The sequence below is a fragment of the Salmo salar genome, chromosome ssa11, assembly GCF_905237065.1.
Source record: "Salmo salar chromosome ssa11, Ssal_v3.1, whole genome shotgun sequence".
NCBI lineage: Eukaryota > Metazoa > Chordata > Actinopteri > Salmoniformes > Salmonidae > Salmo > Salmo salar.
This window is the reverse complement of record NC_059452.1, coordinates 3,361,876-3,380,214: the sequence shown is the minus strand read 5'-3', so window position 1 is coordinate 3,380,214 and position 18,339 is coordinate 3,361,876. Positions and strand designations below refer to the sequence as shown.

General features: G+C 42.2%; 1 protein-coding gene across 1 annotated transcript in view; it reads right to left on the bottom strand.

Moving 5' to 3' along the window:
- kif6 (kinesin family member 6) overlaps positions 1 to 18,339 on the bottom strand; it is a 104,677-nt gene that overhangs the window by 24,503 nt on the left and 61,835 nt on the right. The window contains exons 7-9 of the mRNA XM_045690343.1: positions 13,819 to 14,025; positions 13,303 to 13,446; positions 10,802 to 10,888 (exon numbers count right to left, since the gene is read on the bottom strand). Coding sequence (XP_045546299.1) covers positions 10,802 to 10,888; positions 13,303 to 13,446; positions 13,819 to 14,025 — 438 coding nt within the window. The remainder of the gene's footprint in view (positions 1 to 10,801; positions 10,889 to 13,302; positions 13,447 to 13,818; positions 14,026 to 18,339) is intronic.

Below are 18,339 nucleotides of genomic sequence, written 5' to 3'. Positions count from 1 at the left end.
GCAGTAACATTATGTACAAAATAAGTTACAAATAATGCGAAAAAACACACAATAGCACAATTGGTTACGGGATCATAAAACGGCGGCCATCGCCATCGGCGCCATTATTCATAGACCGAGCTATGGATGCAAGGACTGACCTTCCATGAAATTGAAATAATAGGTTTAACCATGGCCGGGATTCAATCTGATCGTGCTTTGTCAGCTATGTACCTTTTTAGAGGAAATGTTTGAGAGGTGTAACAGCGTTGGAGCTGTCAAATCCACAAACTGTTCCCGGCATTATACCTATCCCAACATTGCCATTGGATGCACCGAGTCGCATTAGTAGAAATCCCATGCAGCTGTGTTACAAGTTCAAACAATGCAACGTGTGATGTAATTTGTTCCTCAAATAGGCTGATATAAATCCTATTTATTTAATTATTTTAATTTGACTGTCATTATTTCTTTATAGCCTACACTTTCTCTTTCTGAACTTATAACAGGGGTGGGATATAAAGAAAGGTATGGTTTCGTGACAATGAGCATAAGAGCAGCTGCTCACTGATTTGACAGCAGAAACTAAAACAGGAAGCGCCCGTGCTTAGGTTTATCCAACGCTGGTCTGACCAATCAGATTCCACGCTTCAAGATTGCTTCGATCCCGTGGACTGGGATATGTTCTGGGTAGCCTCAGACAATAACATTAACATATACGCTGACTCGGTGAGTGAGTTTATAAGGAAGTGTATAGGAGATGTTGTACCCACTGTGACTATTAAAACCTTCCCTAACCGGAAACCGTGGATTGATGGCAGCATTCGCGCAAAACTGAAAGCACGTACCACCGCATTTAATCCTGGCAAGGCAACTGGAAACATGGCCGAATACAAACAGTGTAGTTATTCCCTCCGTAAGGTAATCAAACAAGCAAAGTGTCAGTATAGAGACAAAGTGGAGTCACAATGCAACGGCTCAAACACGAGACGCATGTGGCAGGGTCTACAGACAAACATGGATTACAAAAAGAAAACCTTATTTTCGCGCTTTGAGGACAATGCAGTGCCAACAACACGGCCCGCTACCAAAGACTGTGGGCTCTCCTCCGTTGCGTATTAACCCTTGCAAGGCTGCCGGCACAGAAGGCATCCCTAACCGCGTCCTCAGAGCATGCGCAAACCAGCTGGCTGGTGAGTTTACAGACATATTCAATCAATCCTTATCCCAGTCTGCTGTCCCCACATGATTCAAGATGGCCACCATTGTTCCTGTTCCCAAGAACGCTAAGGTAACTGAACTAAACGACTATCGCCCCGTAGCACTCCCTTCTGTCATCATGAAGTCCTTTGAGAGACTAGTCAAGGATCATATCACCTCCACCCTACCTGATACAATAGACCCACTCCAATTTGCTTACTGCCCCAATAGGTCCACAGACGATGCAATCGCCATCACACACACACTGCCCTATCCCATCTGGACAAGAGGAACACCTATGTAAGAATGCAGTTTATTGACTACAGCTCAGCATTCAACACCATAATAAAGTTGGATTCAGAGTAAACTTTGAACATTGTTATACGCATAAGCATAGTATATAAAAGGAAGAGACTGTTTTTTATGTAAGAGGTTAATGGTTCTCTGTAGAAAGACAGATGGCTTTGGAATGTGTTGGGTGGACGGGAGGAAGTCACAGGATTGCTATTGGGGAAGCGGATGGAAATCTGTGGATTAGGCAAAGGAGGGGTTGAGGTCAGGTCAGATCCCGTGAAGGATCCTATCTTATTACCCTCTTCCTGTCGAAACCATAAGATGTAAGGATTGGAGAGAAGGAGGAGTGCCTAAAGAGGAGTATATATACTCCACTTGGTGGAAACATGTCTTTGTCTGAATACAGCTGTGTAGACCCTTTGGGTAGAAATAAACTTGGTTAAGCTTCTCTAGTGTCCGTGAGTTATTTACTCTGAAAAATTAGAACCTAACAGATGGCGCTGCGGGCAGGGTTCACCATGAATTATAGTCAAACTAAAAGTACCCCCCAAACTCATCATAAACTTGAGACCCTGGGTCTTGACCCCGCCCTGTGCAACTGGGTCCTGGACTTTCTGACGGGCCGCCCACAGGTGGTGAAGGTAGGAAACAACATCTCCACCACGCTGATCCTCAACACTGGGGCCCCAGAAGGGTGCGTTCTCAGCCCTCTCCTGTACTCCCTGTTCACCCATGACTGAGTGGTCATGTACGCCTACAGAGGTAGGCTTGATTACCAGCAATGACGAGACAGCCTACAGGGAGGAGGTGAGGGCAATAGGAGTGTGGTGTCAGGAAAATAACCTCTCATTCAATGTCAACAAAACAAAGGAGATGATCGTGGACTTCAGGAAACAGCAGAGGGAGCACCCCCCATCCACATCGATGGGACAGTAGTGGAGAAGGTGTAACGTTTTAAGTTCCTCGGCGTACACATCACAGACAAACTGAAATGGTCCACCCACACAGACAGTGTGGTGAAGAAGGTGCAATAGCACCTCTTCAACCTCAGGAGGCTGAAGAAATTTGGCTTGTCACCTAAAACCCTTCCAAACTTTTACAGACGCATAATCGAGAGCATCCTGCCAGGCTGTATCACCTGCTGGTACGGCAACTGCACCGCCCTCAACCGCAAGGCTCTCCAGAGGGTAGTGAGGTCTGCACAACGCATCATCGGGGGCAAATGCCACTGCCTGTTCACCCCGTTATCATCCAGAAGGTGAGGTCAGTACAGGTGCATCAAAGCTGGGACCGAAAAACAGCTTCTATCTTAAGGCCATCAGACTGTTAAAAAGCCATCACTAACAGAGAGAGGCTGCTGCCAACATACAGACTCAAATCACTGTCCACTTTAATAAACGGATTTAATAAAGGTATCACTAGTCACTAAATAATGCCACTTTAATAATGTTTACAAATCCTACATTACTCATCTCATATGTATATACTGTATTTTATACCATCTATTGCATCTGGCCTATGCCGCACTGCCATCACGCATCCATATATTTATATGTACATGTTCTTATTCCATCCCATTATGTGTTTAAGGTAGTCGTTGTGAACTTGTTAGATTACTTGTTAGATATTACCGCACTGTCGGAACTAGAAGCACAAGCATTTCGCTACACTCGCATTAACATCTGCTAACCATGTGTATGTTACCAATTAAAATGTATTTGATTTGAACTGAGGTATACAGCATCAGTGGATATAATTACACTGAGTATACAAAACATTAAGAACACCAGCTCTTTCAATGACAGACTGAACAGGTCAATTCAGATGGAAATTTGATCGCTTATTGATGTCAATCCACTTCAAACAGTGTAGATGAAGGGGAGGAGAGCTTTAAAAAGGACTTTTAGGCCTTGAGACAATTGAGACATGGATTGTGTATGTGTGCCATTCAGAGGGTGAATGGGAAAGACTAAATATTTAAGGCAATGTGTGTGTGTGAGATCCTTTGTGATCTTAAAAATTGAATAATATTTTAAATGTGAAATGTTCATAGTACTTACCGGTATTTGTATGTACACTTACCCTTACGTTCATTTTATATTTTGAAGTTACAGCATTAATAAATTCTGTGAACTGAGGTTATCAACATTGGTACCATCAGACAATATCCACTTTAACATGTCACCCCCTTTCTCCTCATTTACATCTACCACCCAGACTCACAACCATGCGACAGCTACAATTCCAGACACACCACCCCCATTTACAAAGGGTCTAGAGATGGGCAATCGTGTCTCAAGGTAACAGCAAATCAACAATATTTATGCAGATTTAACACTTGCAAAGGCTTATGGTGGTGATCTACTGTATACGGGGAATTAAAAGACCGTTCAAAAAGTACCTCACCTCCCCTATACCAATTCCTCTCCAACTTTCCCCCAGCTCATATTTGGATAAGTGGTCTATTCACTTGCTGGTTAACAAGGAGCCATGTAGGATTAAGACCTGTCAATTGACCAATGGCAGGACTGAGATCCTAACATAAGTTTCACTGTGAAAGATTGTACATGTGACGATGTACACTACCGTTCAAAAGTTTTAGATTTAGATTTTTCTTTACTTGAACTATTTTACATATTGTAGAATAATAGTGAAGACATCAAAACTATGAAATAACACATATGGAATCATGTAGTAACCAAAAAAGTGAGAAATATATTTTATATTTGAGATTCTTCAAAGTAGCCACCCTTTGCCTTTGACAGCTTTGCACACTCTTGGCATTCTCTCAACCAGCTTCACTCTCTTCTCTGTATACATCAATGATGTTGCTCTTGCTGCTGGTGATTCTCTGATCCACCTCTACGCAGACGACACCATTCTGTATACTTCTGGCCCCTCTTTGGACACTGTGTTAACTAACCTCCAGACGAACTTCAATGCCATACAACTCTCCTTCCGCGGCCTCCAACTGCTCATAAACGCAAGTAAAACTAAATGCATGCTATTCAATCGATCACTGCCCGCACCTGCTCGCCCGTCCAGCATCACTACTCTGGACGGCTCTGACTTAGAATACGTGGACAACTACAAATACCTGGGTGTCTGGTTAGACTGTAAACTGTCCTTCCAGACTCACATTAAGCATCTCCAATCCAAAATTAAATCTAGAATCGGCTTCCTATATCGCAACAAAGCATCCTTCACTCATGCTGCCAAACATACCCTCGTAAAACTGACCAGCCTACCGATCCTCAACTTTGGTGATGTCATCTATAAAATAGCCTTCAACACTCTACTCAACAAACTGGATGCAGTCTATCACAGTGCCATCCATTTTGTCACCAAAGCCCCATACACTACCCACCATTGCTGGAGCTGGAGACTCATATCTCCCTCACTAGCTTTAAGCGCCAGCTGTCAGAGCAGCTCACAGATCACTGCACCTGTACATAGCCCATCTGTAAACAGCCCATCTATCTACCTACCTCATCCCCATACTTTAGTTATTTATTTATCTTGCTCCTTTGCACCCCAGTATCTCTACTTGCACATTCATCTTCTGCACATCTACCATTCCAGTGTTTAATTGCTATATTGTAATTACTTCGCCACCATGGCCTATTTATTGCCTTAACTTACCTAATTTGCACTCACTGTATATAGACTTTTTGTTTTCTTTTGTTCTACTGTATTATTGACTGTATGTTTTGTTTATTCCATGTGTAACTCTGTGTTGTTGTATGTGTCAAATTGCTATGCTTTATCTTGGCCAGGTCGCAGTTGCAAATGAGAACTTGTTCTCAACTAGCCTACCTGGTTAAATAAAGGTGAAATTAATAAATAAATAAAATGAGGTAGTCACTGGGAATGCATTTCAATTAACAGGTGTGCCTTCTTAAAAGTTCATTTGTGGAATTTCTTTTCAGGAAAGGTAGGGGGGTATACAGAAGATAGCCCTATTTGGTAAAAGACCAAGTCCATATTTTATTTTATCTTTTCAAAATGTATTTCACCTTTATTTAACTAGGCAAGTCAGTTAAGAACAAATTCTTATTTACAATGACAGCCTACACCGATCAAACCCAGACGATGCTGGGCCAATTGTGCGCCGTCCTATGGGACTCCCAATCACGGCCGGTTGTGATACAGCCTGGATTCGAACCAGGGTGTCAGATTTGACCCAGTGATGCCTCAAGCACTGAGATGCAGTGCCTTAGACCGCCGCGCCATTCGGGAGCCCAAGTTTTTATTATGGCTAGAACAACTCAAATAAGCAAAGAGAAACGAGTCTTCTCTTCACTGTTGACGTTGAGACTGGTGTTTTGCGGGTACTATTTAATGAAGCTGCCAGTTAAGGACTTGTGAGTTTCTCAAACTAGACAATCTAATATACTTGTCCCCTTGCTCAGTTGTGCACCGGGGCCTCCCACTCCTCTTTCTATTCTGGTTATAGCCCGTTTGCACTGTTCTGTGAAGGGAGTAGTACACAGGGTGGTACGAGATCTTCAGTTTCTTGGCAATTTCTCGCATGGAATAGCCTTCATTTCTCAGAACAAGAATAGATTGACGAGTTTCAGAAGAAAGTTCTTTGATTCTGGCCATTTTGAGCCTGTAATCGAACCCACAAATGCTGACGCTCCAGATACTCAACTAGCATAAAGAAGGCCACTTTTATTGCTTCTTTAATCAGAACAACAGTTTTCAGCTGTGCTAACATAATTGCAAAAGGGTTTTCTATTGATCAATTAGCCTTTTAAAATGATAAACTTGGATTAGCTAACATAACGTGCCATTGGAACACAGGAGTGATGGTTGCTGATAATGGGCCTCTGTACACCCATGTAGATATTCCATTTTAAAAATCTGCCGTTTCCAGCTACAATAGTCATTTACAACATTAACAATGTCTACACTGTATTTCTGATCAATTTGATGTTATTTTAAGTTTGGGGTCACTTAGAATTGTCCTTCTTTCGAAAACAAGGACAATTCTAAGTGACCCCAAACTTTTCAAAGGAATTATCTGCAGCATAAGTGGATATAATTATGTTCATATCATTGAAGAGCTCTTGCACATCTTACAAATGTAGTCTAAAAATATTTAACATGTTGCATATATTCATGTGTAAAATATCTACGATCTAAAAATGTGGTTTAACCATATATCACATCTTACAATCCATAGCCCTCCATTTGGCAAATCTGACCATAATATCCTTCTGAATCCTGCTTACCTGAACCCTTTTTCTCCCCAATTTCCCAAGGACTCGGGAGAGGCGAAGGTCGAGAGCCATGCGTCCTCCGAAACACGACCCAACCTTCTTGGCACAATGCCCGCTTAACCCAGAAGCCAACCACACCAATGTGTCGGAGGAAACACCGGGAACCTTGCAACCGTGTCAGCGTGCATGTGCCCGGCCCGCCACAGGAGTCTCTAGAGCGCGATGGGACAAGGACATCCCTGCCGGCCAAACCCTCCCCTAACCCAGACGATGCTGGGCCAATTGTGCACCGCCCCATCGGTCTCCCGGTCGCGGCCAGCTGTGACAGACCCTGGACTTGAACCAGGATCTCCAGTTGCACAGCTAGCAACTGCGATGCAGCGCCTTATGGAAGTGGTCAGATGAAGCAGATGCTAAGCTACAGGACTGTTTCTGAAATAGACAGACTGAAATATGTTCTGGGATTCATCCGATGGCATTGAGGAGTTTACCACATCAGTCACCGGCTTCATTAATAAGTGCATCGACGACGTCATGTCCACAATGACAGTACGTACTGTGACTTTTGTCAAATGTAGTTTCATCACAAACTTGAATTTAAAATTGATTAAATTGAGATTTTGTGTCACTGATCTACACACTGTACCCTATAACGTCAAAGTGGAATTAAGTTTTTAGAATGTTTACAAATCAATAAAAAGTGTAATGTTTTGAGTCAATAAGTATTCAACCCTTTGGTTATGGCAAGCCTAAATAAGTTCAGGAGTAAAAATGTATTTAAGTCACATACTAAGTTGCATGGACTCACTCGGTGTGCAATAATAGTGTTTGACATGATTTTTGAATGACTACCTATCTTTGTACCCCACACATACAATTATCTGTTAGGTCCATCAGTCGAGCAGTGAATTTCAAACACAGATTTAATCAGCAAGACCAGGGAGGTTTTCCAATGCCTCGCAAAGATGGGCACCTATTGGTAGATGAAAAAAATAAAAAAATAAAAAACAGAAGACCTTTAATATCCCTTTAAGCAAGTTATTAATTATACTTGGATGTGTAATGACAACACCCAGTCACTACAAAGATACAGGCGTCCTTGCTAACTCAGTTGCCGGAGAGGAAGGAAACCGCTCAGGGATTTCACCATGAGGCCAATGGTGACTTAAAAAAAAGTCCCATTACAGAGGGCAAAAAATATGGCAGAGCATTTTTTCTCCTGAATAGAAATTATGTTTGGAGCAAATCCAATATAACACATTACTGACTACAACTCTCCATATTTTCAAGCATAGTGGTGGCTGTATCATGTTATGCTTGTAATCGTTAAGTGGAGAGTTTTCAGGATGAAAAAGAAATGGAATGGAGCTATGCACAGGCAAAATCCTAGAGGAAAACCTGGTTCAGACATTGGGAGATTAATTCACTTTAACCTTAAACACAAGACCAAATACACACTGGAGTTGCTTACCAAGACGACATTGAATGTTTCTGAGTGGCCTAGTTACAGTTTTGACCTAAATCGTCTTGAAAATCTATGTCAAGACCTGAAAATGGTTTTCTAGCAATGATCAACAACCAATATGACAGAGCTTGAAGAATTTAGAAAATAATAATGGGCAAATATTGCACAATCCAGGCGTGGAAAGCTCTTACCCAGAAAGACTCACAGCTGTAATCGATGCCAAAGGTGATTCTAAAATGTATTGACTAAGGTGTGTGAATACTTATGTAAATTACAGTAGATATTTCTGTATTATATTTTTAATACATTGGCAAAATAATTATATAAACATGTCATTATGGGGTATTTTGTGTTGATGCGTGAGATGTATAAATATTCTATCCATTTTGAATTCAGGCAATAACACAACTAAATGTGGAATAAGTCAAGGGGTATGAATCATTTCTGAAGGCATTAACTTAACCTTAACTTAATTCTCAATGTGGACCAGACTATTCTTGGCTCTCACCAGTCATTACGATGGGAGCATGGACTTATCTGCAACCACAGAGGATCCACCACTCGCATTAGTCCAAATATCACTTACGTAAGATTTGGTTTTGGGTTGCCAAAGTTACTGTCTAAACTGTCCTGCTTTCTCCAACTCGCAGCCCACCATTTCCAACACCAAAATGTGTGCCTTTCAATTATCCCCTAGTAAATCCTGGGTTCCTCCCCTTCACTAAAATACATTGAACTGTACAAAACTGTCAACTGTACAAAAGCAGGTTGTTCCCCACAATGTATAACTGCACTTAACAGATAGGAGAGTCCAACGTGCAGCGTGTCTGCAGGGACAGAGTAGGGCCAAAAAGGCAGCTCTAAACCAACACAAATGACAACATTCTGATCATCTGCAAGACAAATTCCACTACAACCTTTTTTTCACCACTGAGTGTGTGTGTGTGTGTGTGTGTGTGTGTGTGTGTGTGTGTGTGTGTGTGTGTGTGTGTGTGTGTGAGTGAGTGAGTCCAGTGAGTGAGTGAGTGAGTGAGTCCAGTGAGTGAGTGAGTGAGTCCAGTGAGTGAGTGAGTGTGTCCAGTGAGTGAGTGTGTCCAGTGAGTGAGTGAGTGAGTGTGTCCAGTGAGTGAGTGAGTCCAGTGAGTGAGTGAGTGAGTGAGTGTGTGAGTGAGTGTCTAGTGAGTCAGTGAGTGTGTCCAGTGAGTGAGTGTGTCCAGTGAGTGAGTGTGTCCAGTGAGTGAGTGAGTGTGTCCAGTGAGTGAGTGAGTGAGTGTGTCCAGTGAGTGAGTGAGTGAGTGTGTCCAGTGAGTGAGTGAGTGTGTCCAGTGAGTGAGTGAGTGAGTGTGTCCAGTGAGTGAGTGAGTGAGTGTGTCCAGTGAGTGAGTGAGTGAGTGAGTGAGTGAGTGAGTGAGTGAGTGAGTGAGTGAGTGAGTGAGTGAGTGAGTGAGTGAGTGAGTGAGTGTCTAGTGAGTGTGTCCAGTGAGTGAGTGAGTGTGAGAGTGAGAGAGATTTCTCTGGAGAAAAGACCTGCAGAGTGGTACACTACTACCCAGAACTGAAAGGGCAGCTACTCCCCAACTTAAACCAGCCAGCCCAGACACCAGCTAAATTAACGGCCAGCCGCAGACTCTCTTAAAAATACCTCTGCGGGGTTTGGTAATGCCAGCCAAGCCCCGTACAATAATACACACAACTATATCCTCATAGCATACGGGAAGGGATATCATGGTCAGTGTTTCCTCTAGGTTTATCCTTTGGGCAGGGTGCAGACGCCTATGAAGAGACAACCGGGTCTACCAACAGATATGCCTATTTAAAGATGCATAATTGACGTCATTGTTTTAAGCGCAGGGGCAACATAGGGAGTGAGAAACAGGGAAGGAGGGGGAAGAGAGGGAAATGAGAGAAAGAGAGGGTTGAAAATATACTTATAGTTTTAAGGTTATGGGGGAGCACAGATCATCCACAGTACCCCAATTGACCTACTGTTTCCACAGAAAGAAGACTTGAATTGCTATATAATTCTGTACAGTTTTTCTTTTTTTTACTTGGAGCACCAAAATATCCCCTCAAGGTTTTGCAAAAAGCAATCAATGAGCACACATTGTCTCTTTTCATACATCTGTTTGTCATTGAAACAGCACCACCAGAAAATATGGCCTCTAATTAATCTTCATCAAGCGGCAAACCTGTGTGTGTGTGTGTGTGTGTGTGTGTGTGTGTGTGTGTGTGTGTGTGTGTGTGTGTGTGTGTGTGTGTGTGTGCGTGTGCGTGTTAATGTGTACTACACGCACACGTATGTTCCTTCTCCAACTGGCTGTTTCCAAAGAAAAGGCTGTGACTTGAGGTATTGGGCTGAAAAATGCATTCTAGCATACACACAGCGCTAGAACACAAACAGCCCTGTGCAGCAGTCTAAATACCACACAGACGAGCAAGAGGGGGGGAAAGACTCATCCTGGGTGACGGAGGTCAGGAGAGGACACACCAAGATGGACAAATGTAAGGACGGACAAATGTAAGGATGGACAAATGTAAGAATGGATGGACAGGCCAACAGTGACAGACAGGCAGAAAGACAGACAAATACTGAGAGACAGACGGGCAGACAGACAGACGGATGAACGGACAGACAGACCAGGGCAGGGTCCATCTCTTCATTCAGCAGAGCCTCGTTCCTGATCAGAGCGACACGCTGGGCAAAGCGACATGTGGAGATGGATTCCTGATAGACAGAGGAAAGAGGAGAGGAAGAGAGGGGGGAAAGAGAGAGACGGTGAGATAGTTGAATCTGGATGGCTATAATTTCCCCATTTCCAATTCCAGTTCCTTAATGAACTAAACAACTCATTCAAGATCAGCTTTCCCTAACCCAGACTTGATCTTAAACCCATCCAACTAAAGACAAAAACTGTCTCTGCGATAGCATTTAAGGTCATAAATACTATGCTCTGTAGATGGAGGCGTTGTCATATTTTATTTTTTATTTTTTTGGGGGGGGGGTAGATCAGCTTTAATATTGTAGATAGATTGTAACTTCTATCAATGTAATTGTCTGCATCATTTTCAAACCCCCATAAAAAAAGTATATATATATATTCAGATCCCTTGACTTTCTCCACATTTTGTTACTTTACAGCCTTATTCTAAAATGTATTAAATATTATACTTTTTTCAGCAATCTACACACAATAACCCATAATGTCCAAGCAAAAACCGTTTTTTATAAATGTTCATATATTTTCATTTACTATTTTCCACAAACCCTACCACCCCTCCCCTAATTGGAGTAAAATAATGAACAACAACCCTTACCTCCAGCTTATGCATACAATATACATTTAACGGACACAATCTATTTTACAATAGTTATCTTTTGTTTGTTTTTACTCCTGTCCTTCCGCTACCCTCAACCCCTCCAATCTATTTCTGAAGACTATCCAGTTTGATTTCTAATTGCCATATATTTTTAACTGTGCTGTTTCACAAACATTCTAAACCAATATACATTTGAAGGACACAATATATTTGTGTGAGTGTTGACGAGGACAAGGCTGGAGATCACTCTATCATGCTGATTGAGTTTGAATAACAGACTGGAAGATTCAAAAGGAGGGTGGTGTTTGGAATCATTGTTCTTCCTCTGTCAAACATGGTTACCTGCAAGGAAACGTGCCGTCATCATTGCTTTGCACAAAAAGGGCTTCACAGGCAAGGATATTGCTGCCAGTAAGATTGCACCTAAATCAACCATTTATCAGATCATCAAGAACTTCAAGGAGAGTGGTTCAATTGTTGTGAAGAAGGTTTCAGGGCGCCCAAGAAAGTCCAGCAAGCGCCAGGACCGTCTCCTAAAGTTGATTCAGCTGCGGGATCGGGGCACCACCAGTACAGAGCTTGCTCAGGAATGGCAGCAAGCAGGTGTGAGTGCATCTGCATGCACAGTGAGGCAAAGACTTTTGGAGGATGGCCTGGTGTCAAGAAGGGCAGCAAAGAAGCCACTTCTCTCCAGGAAAAACATAAGGGACAGACTGATATTCTGCAAAAGGTACAGGGATTGGACTGCTGAGGACTGGGGTAAAGTCATTTTCTCTGATGAATCCCCTTTCCGATTGTTTGGGGCATTCGGAAAAAAGCTTGTACGGAGAAGACAAGGTGAGTCCTGTCCTGTGTCATGCCAACAGTAAAGCATCCTGAAACCATTCATGTGTGGGGTTGCTTCTCAGCCAAGGGAGTGGGCTCACTCACAATTTTTCCTGAGAACACAGCCATGAATAAAGAATGGTACCAACACATCCTCCGAGAGCAACTTCTCCCAACCATCCAGGAACAGTTTGGTGACGAACAATGCCTTTTCCAGCATGATGGAGCACCTTGCCATAAGGCAAAACTAAGTGGCTCGGGGAACAAAACATTGATATTTTGGGTCCATGGCCAGGAAACTCCCCAGACCTTAATCCCATTGAGAACTTGTGGTCAATCCTCAAGAGGCGGGTGGACAAACAAAAACCCACAAATTCTGACAAACTCCAAGCATTGATTATGCAAGAATGGGCTGCCATCAGTCAGGATGTGGCCCAGAAGTTAATTGACAGCATGCCAGGGCGGATTGCCGAGGTCTTGAAAAAGAAGAGTCAACACTACAAATATTGACTCTTTGCATCAACTTCATGTAATTGTTAATAAAAGTCTGTGACACTTATGAAATGCTTGTAATTATACTTCAGTATTCCATAGTAACATCTGACAAAAATATCAAAAGACACTGAAGCAGCAAACTTTGTGAAAATTAATATTTGTGTCATTCTCAAACCTTTTGGCCACGACTGTAAATTATAGAGCAAACATTTTTGGTAAAAGTATTATTATATTATTGACCGCTTGACTATGACTTTTCAAATCACCCAGTAGTGCTATCTGCAGAGTTAGCTCCAGGTAAATGTTGCAAGGCATTGTCATTTTGTCGTCCCTCATTTACCCAATTGTTTCCATGTTTTTTTCCACAACCTAACTTGAAATCCAAAAGTTCGACTTCTATAAATCATGCATTAAAGGTGCAGCCGCTTTTCAGAATAAAGAATTGGGTCTTTAATGTCAATGGGAGATTTGCAGCAAAGGGAGTGAATGGGGAACTCTTACGTCAACATTTCTCTTGTCCACAGACACAGTGGCGATCATGGTGGTCATGCAGTTCCCTCCCAGGCTGTCCCGCAGCACCGACGTCATCATGGAATTTCGGTACGGAATGTGCAAGCGGTTCTTCTCTGAGAGAGCAATGATGACCTGACTCAGAGAGAGAGGGAAGAAAGGGGAAGACGAAGAGGAATTTGAGTACTAGATCAGATGTATACAGGTTCCGCATTCTTTTATGCTATTTTATTAATTAAGAGGCAACAAGCGCAAAAACAACCATTTCGGCTGATGGACAGAAATATTCCAACTATGAATTGTTCAGAGATTTAAGGTGCATTCAGAAGGATGACATCAAACATAGTAGAATGGCAAGGAACTTTTTTATGACACCTGGATACAACTTATGTCTGTGAGGAAGTATGCGTAAAGCCCACAACAACCCTCCTCCTCCTCTCTGCTCTCCCCCTTGTATGACCTTGTTCCCCTCCCTGATTAAACCTCATGTGACCTCTGAACTCTGACCTGCTCCAGGTAGTGCAGTGACAGGTTGATGTACTTGGCCTCTGTGAGCAGCTGCCCACACACGCCTGTCTTGCCCACCCGCTCCGAGCCTGCCAGGTCCACCAGATGTAGCTTGGAACGCCGCACGGTGACCGAGCCGGGCTCACGGCCACACACATGCATGGTGAAGATGCAGTGAGAACGCGTGGATGCCTGGTTCATAGGGGTCTGGGGAGGGAAGAAGTAGAGGAAAGGGGCAGAGAGGGGGAGGTGGAGAGTTTGTATACCCAATGTAAGTTTTTACTCCTCTTCAAAATAAAAGGTATGCAAACTGACACAGAGAAAGAAGAGGCGAGAGAGAGGAGAGAGGGAAGGGAGAAAGGAAGAGAGAGAGGCTGGCATAGTGACGGTACCCACACTTTGCATCTAGGCCTAATCACCAATCATTTCTGCAATGCGCTCTCCAGTAGGTACTGTCGAAAAACACCCCCACAACATTAAATGCCTGAAATGACTGTCCAGACATTGACACTAGCTCTTTCTAAATTCATCTTTCCTCTATTCTTCGCATCCTCTCTCCTAACCTCCTTTACAAAAGGCATTTGATGAGAAGTTCTGCGTAGAGAGACATTGGACCTTCTCCAATATGGTTAAACAGGAGGCGAGGAGATAGGAGCGAGGAATCGCAGAAAGACGAATTGAGAAAGAGGCATCTTACCATCTTACTACAGTCATTCCATGTCATTTCAGCAAGCCATGACACCCACCATCTCAGATTGCTATGAAATTGGTAAGATTAGCATTCCTGAAACATTATTTTGTTGAAATGTAATTTTAACTTGGAGAAATTAAGATAATTGATTGCAACCAAATTGGCAATTTAAATGTATAGAATTAATGTAATATTCAATAAATACGGTAAAGTACCAACATCCAATTTGGATCAAACTTCTTCCACCAGAGTACGACATGAGGAATATTTTTTGTTGTTGTTGTCAAAAGCCACCCATGGTCATCCTCACAATTCAGGCCAGTCCTCCATGAAAGCAAATCAGTTTGACATTAGAAAGACGACTTCCGCTTATACCAGATCAAAAGACAGGGGACGGTGTATTTCCCCATCTATATCAAGGGACCAGGGTTCTGGTCAAGAAGCATGGTTTCGACTGCTCCTACATCATGTCTCGCTCCATCCACCAACGCCACATTGCACCACAGACTGTCCAGGAGTTGGCGGATGCTTTAGTCCAGGTCTGGGAGGAAATCCCTCAGGAGACCATCCGCCACCTCATCAGGAGCATGCCCAGGCGTTGTAGGGAGGTCATACAGGCACGTGGAGGCCACACACACTACTGAGCCTCATTTTGACTTGTTTTAAGGACATTACATCAAAGTTGGATCAGCCTGTAGTGTGGTTTTCCACTTTAATTTTGAGTGTGACTCCAAATCCAGACCTCCATGGGTTGATAAATTGGATTTCCATTGATTATTTTCCATTGTGATTTTGTTGTCAGCACATTCAACTATGTAAAGAAAAAAGTATTTAATAAGATTATTTCTTTCATTCAGATCTATGATGTGTTGTTTAAGTGTTCCCTTTATTTTTTTGAGCAGTGTATATATGGAATAATGACAATTACAATTACAACAATACTGAATGAACAATGAACACTTATTTTAACTTAATATAATACATACAGTTGAAGTCGGAAGTTGTATATATATATATATAAAATCGTCCGATTAATTGGTAATGGCTTTTTTTGGTCCTCCAATAATAGGTATCGGTGTTGAAAAATCATAACCGGTCGACCTCTAGATTATACCACATTGGTTTGACTCCGACTGACTGCATTATCACACTCTCTCTCTACTATAGAAAATAGGAAAGGATAGGGACTGCCTCTCTGTCTCTTTGCCCAATCCATTGCCATATCCTCTAGCTGGAAGTTCATTTTCGCTCTCATCATTTTCAGTCTCGCTTCCACTCCCTCATTCCCTCTCTCTGTCTCACCAATCTCCCTCTTCCAATGTCACATTACTAACTCATCACGCCCTCCCTCTTCCACTCTCTCTCACCTATTCCCCCCTCTCTATACCTCCTATTTTACCCAAATATATCTCGTCTCATGGAAAACAGCAACACGAAGGGATGACTCAAACCCACCAGACCAATGTCTGTTTATCCACTAGTGAGCTGACCCTGCACCACCTCTGTATGCCTCTGACCGCACATTGACCAAACACTGACCACACGTCGACCACACATGGAGCGCATGGGTTGATGAGTCGGCAAGCTGTAAATGAGGGGCTTTGGGCTTGGGTAAAAAAAAAAAAAAACAAGAGCAGGACCCCCTGACAGCATGCAGCTTGTGAGGACCACCAGGAGAAGAGTACTGAACAGTAAATCCCACTAGCAGTGAGGGGGAGTGATTATGGCGTTAAAGGGGCGAGGCCCGCATGTGGGCTGACCAGAGGTGAGGGACGAAGGAATAGAGGGAGGGACAGAGACCAGATGAAAGGAAAGACTTCCTGGTGGGGTGGAGGGTGGTTAAGAGGTGTATTTCCTATCCGATGTAAAAAAAAAAAATTGAGCTACCAAATCTCAGAGCCAATGAGATCATGGTCTTCTGAGTGTTGGCGTGAATACTCAAGAGTGAGAGAACAAGGGAATGAAAATAAAGAATGAAAGAAAGAATTTGAGGAACTGGAATACAGTGGTCTGATGTGGATAAATTGATGTCAGCGATTATTTGGGTTCCTTGAAGCACGAGGGGCTTCTAATGAAGGATCGAGCCCCAAAGAGGAACCTTTAACAAAAGGTTATTTGTGTGGGTGGACCGTTATGAATGGACACATGGGTTATACACAGAGTGTTCCCCAGCTGTGCTTGATTGTCAGAGGACTAAAACAAGAGACAGTGAATTTTTACAATTTAAGACAAAGACTCTAGGTTGTCGAGCTCAGAACATTGAAAGAGTATCCTTGTGCCCAATAGGAGTTCCCCAATACAGTACTCCCCCATAGCCAGTTTGTTGAGGTTAGAGAAGCAGACCAGCAACCGGAAGGTTTCCGGTTCGAAACCCAGCTCCAACAGGTTGTGAACATAAGGACAGTGGGACCTCAGGGCTTTTTCTAAGGAAAAAGTGTTTCCAAAGACTACAGAGCATCTAAAATTAGACTATACGACACTGTCATAAGGTATACATAGTGCATTTGTCAATAATACAGAAGATTCATTATGATTGTCAGAGATTATGTCCCAAATGGCACCCATATTCCCTATGTGGTCAGTTAAAAAAAACATAAAAATATGTTTTCATTCCTCTAATTTTTATACTTTTTAACTCATAATTAGGAAAGGGATCGTAAGTAAGCATTTCACTGTAAAGTCTACACCTGTTGTATTTGGAGCATGTGATGAATTAAATGTTATTTCATTTTGATTTGAGATACAGAAGAGGCTTGCTCAGGGGTTTTGAGTTACACTGCTTTCAGACATTTTTATCAGAAATGTCATGAAGAAGACATATCATTCACTAGCGATGTAGTATACACTTTGAAATTGTGGGGTAGGTTGTGTAGACAGCGGGCGAAAATAATGCAATTTAATTTCAGGCAGCACCAAGCAAACAGTGGATGTCCTATATGGAATGACTTTAGTCCCTTTAATACCAAGCAAACCTTTTGAATTTGAGAAAATTCTTAGTACTCCAAACAAATATTGATAGACAGAAAAACATTAACCCAAAAGTATTGAGAGCTAAATAATATTGCAAATAAATAATTTTGAAAGACAAAAACAAATTAATTGCAAATGAATGCAACAACAAAAAATGTATGTGAAACAATTGCAATGACTGCACGATTGCGATGAAACACTTCCCTCTTTGCCAATAATTTTTTATTTGGTTACACTACCGGTCAAAAATGTATAACATCTACTCATTCAAGGGTTTTTCTTTAGTTTTACTATTTTCTACATTGTAGAATAATAGTGAAGACATCAAAACTATGAAATAACACATATGGAATCATGTAGTTACCAAAAAAGTGCTAAACAAATCAAAATATATTTTATATTTGTCACGGCCGTCGTAAGGATTGGACCAAAATGCAGCAGGTACGTGAATGCTCATATTTACTTTATTCAGAACACTACACAAAACAAGAAAACGAAAAAACAAACGACAGCTAAACAGTTCTGCAGGCTAACCATAGCAGTGCAAAAACAACTTCCCACAAAAGACAGGTAGAAAAAGGGCTACCTAAGTATGGCTCCCAATCAGCAACAACGATGTACAGCTGTCCCTGATTGAGAGCCATACCAGGCCAACACAGAGAAATACACAATATAGAAAAAACATAGAAATACAAAACATAGAACAATACCCAAAAACCCCGACAACACAAAACAAACACACCCTTGCCACGCCCTGACCAAACTACAATAACAAATAACCCCTTATACTGGTCAGGACGTGACAATATTTGAGATTCTTCAAATAGCCACCCTTTGCCTTGATGACAGCTTTGCACACT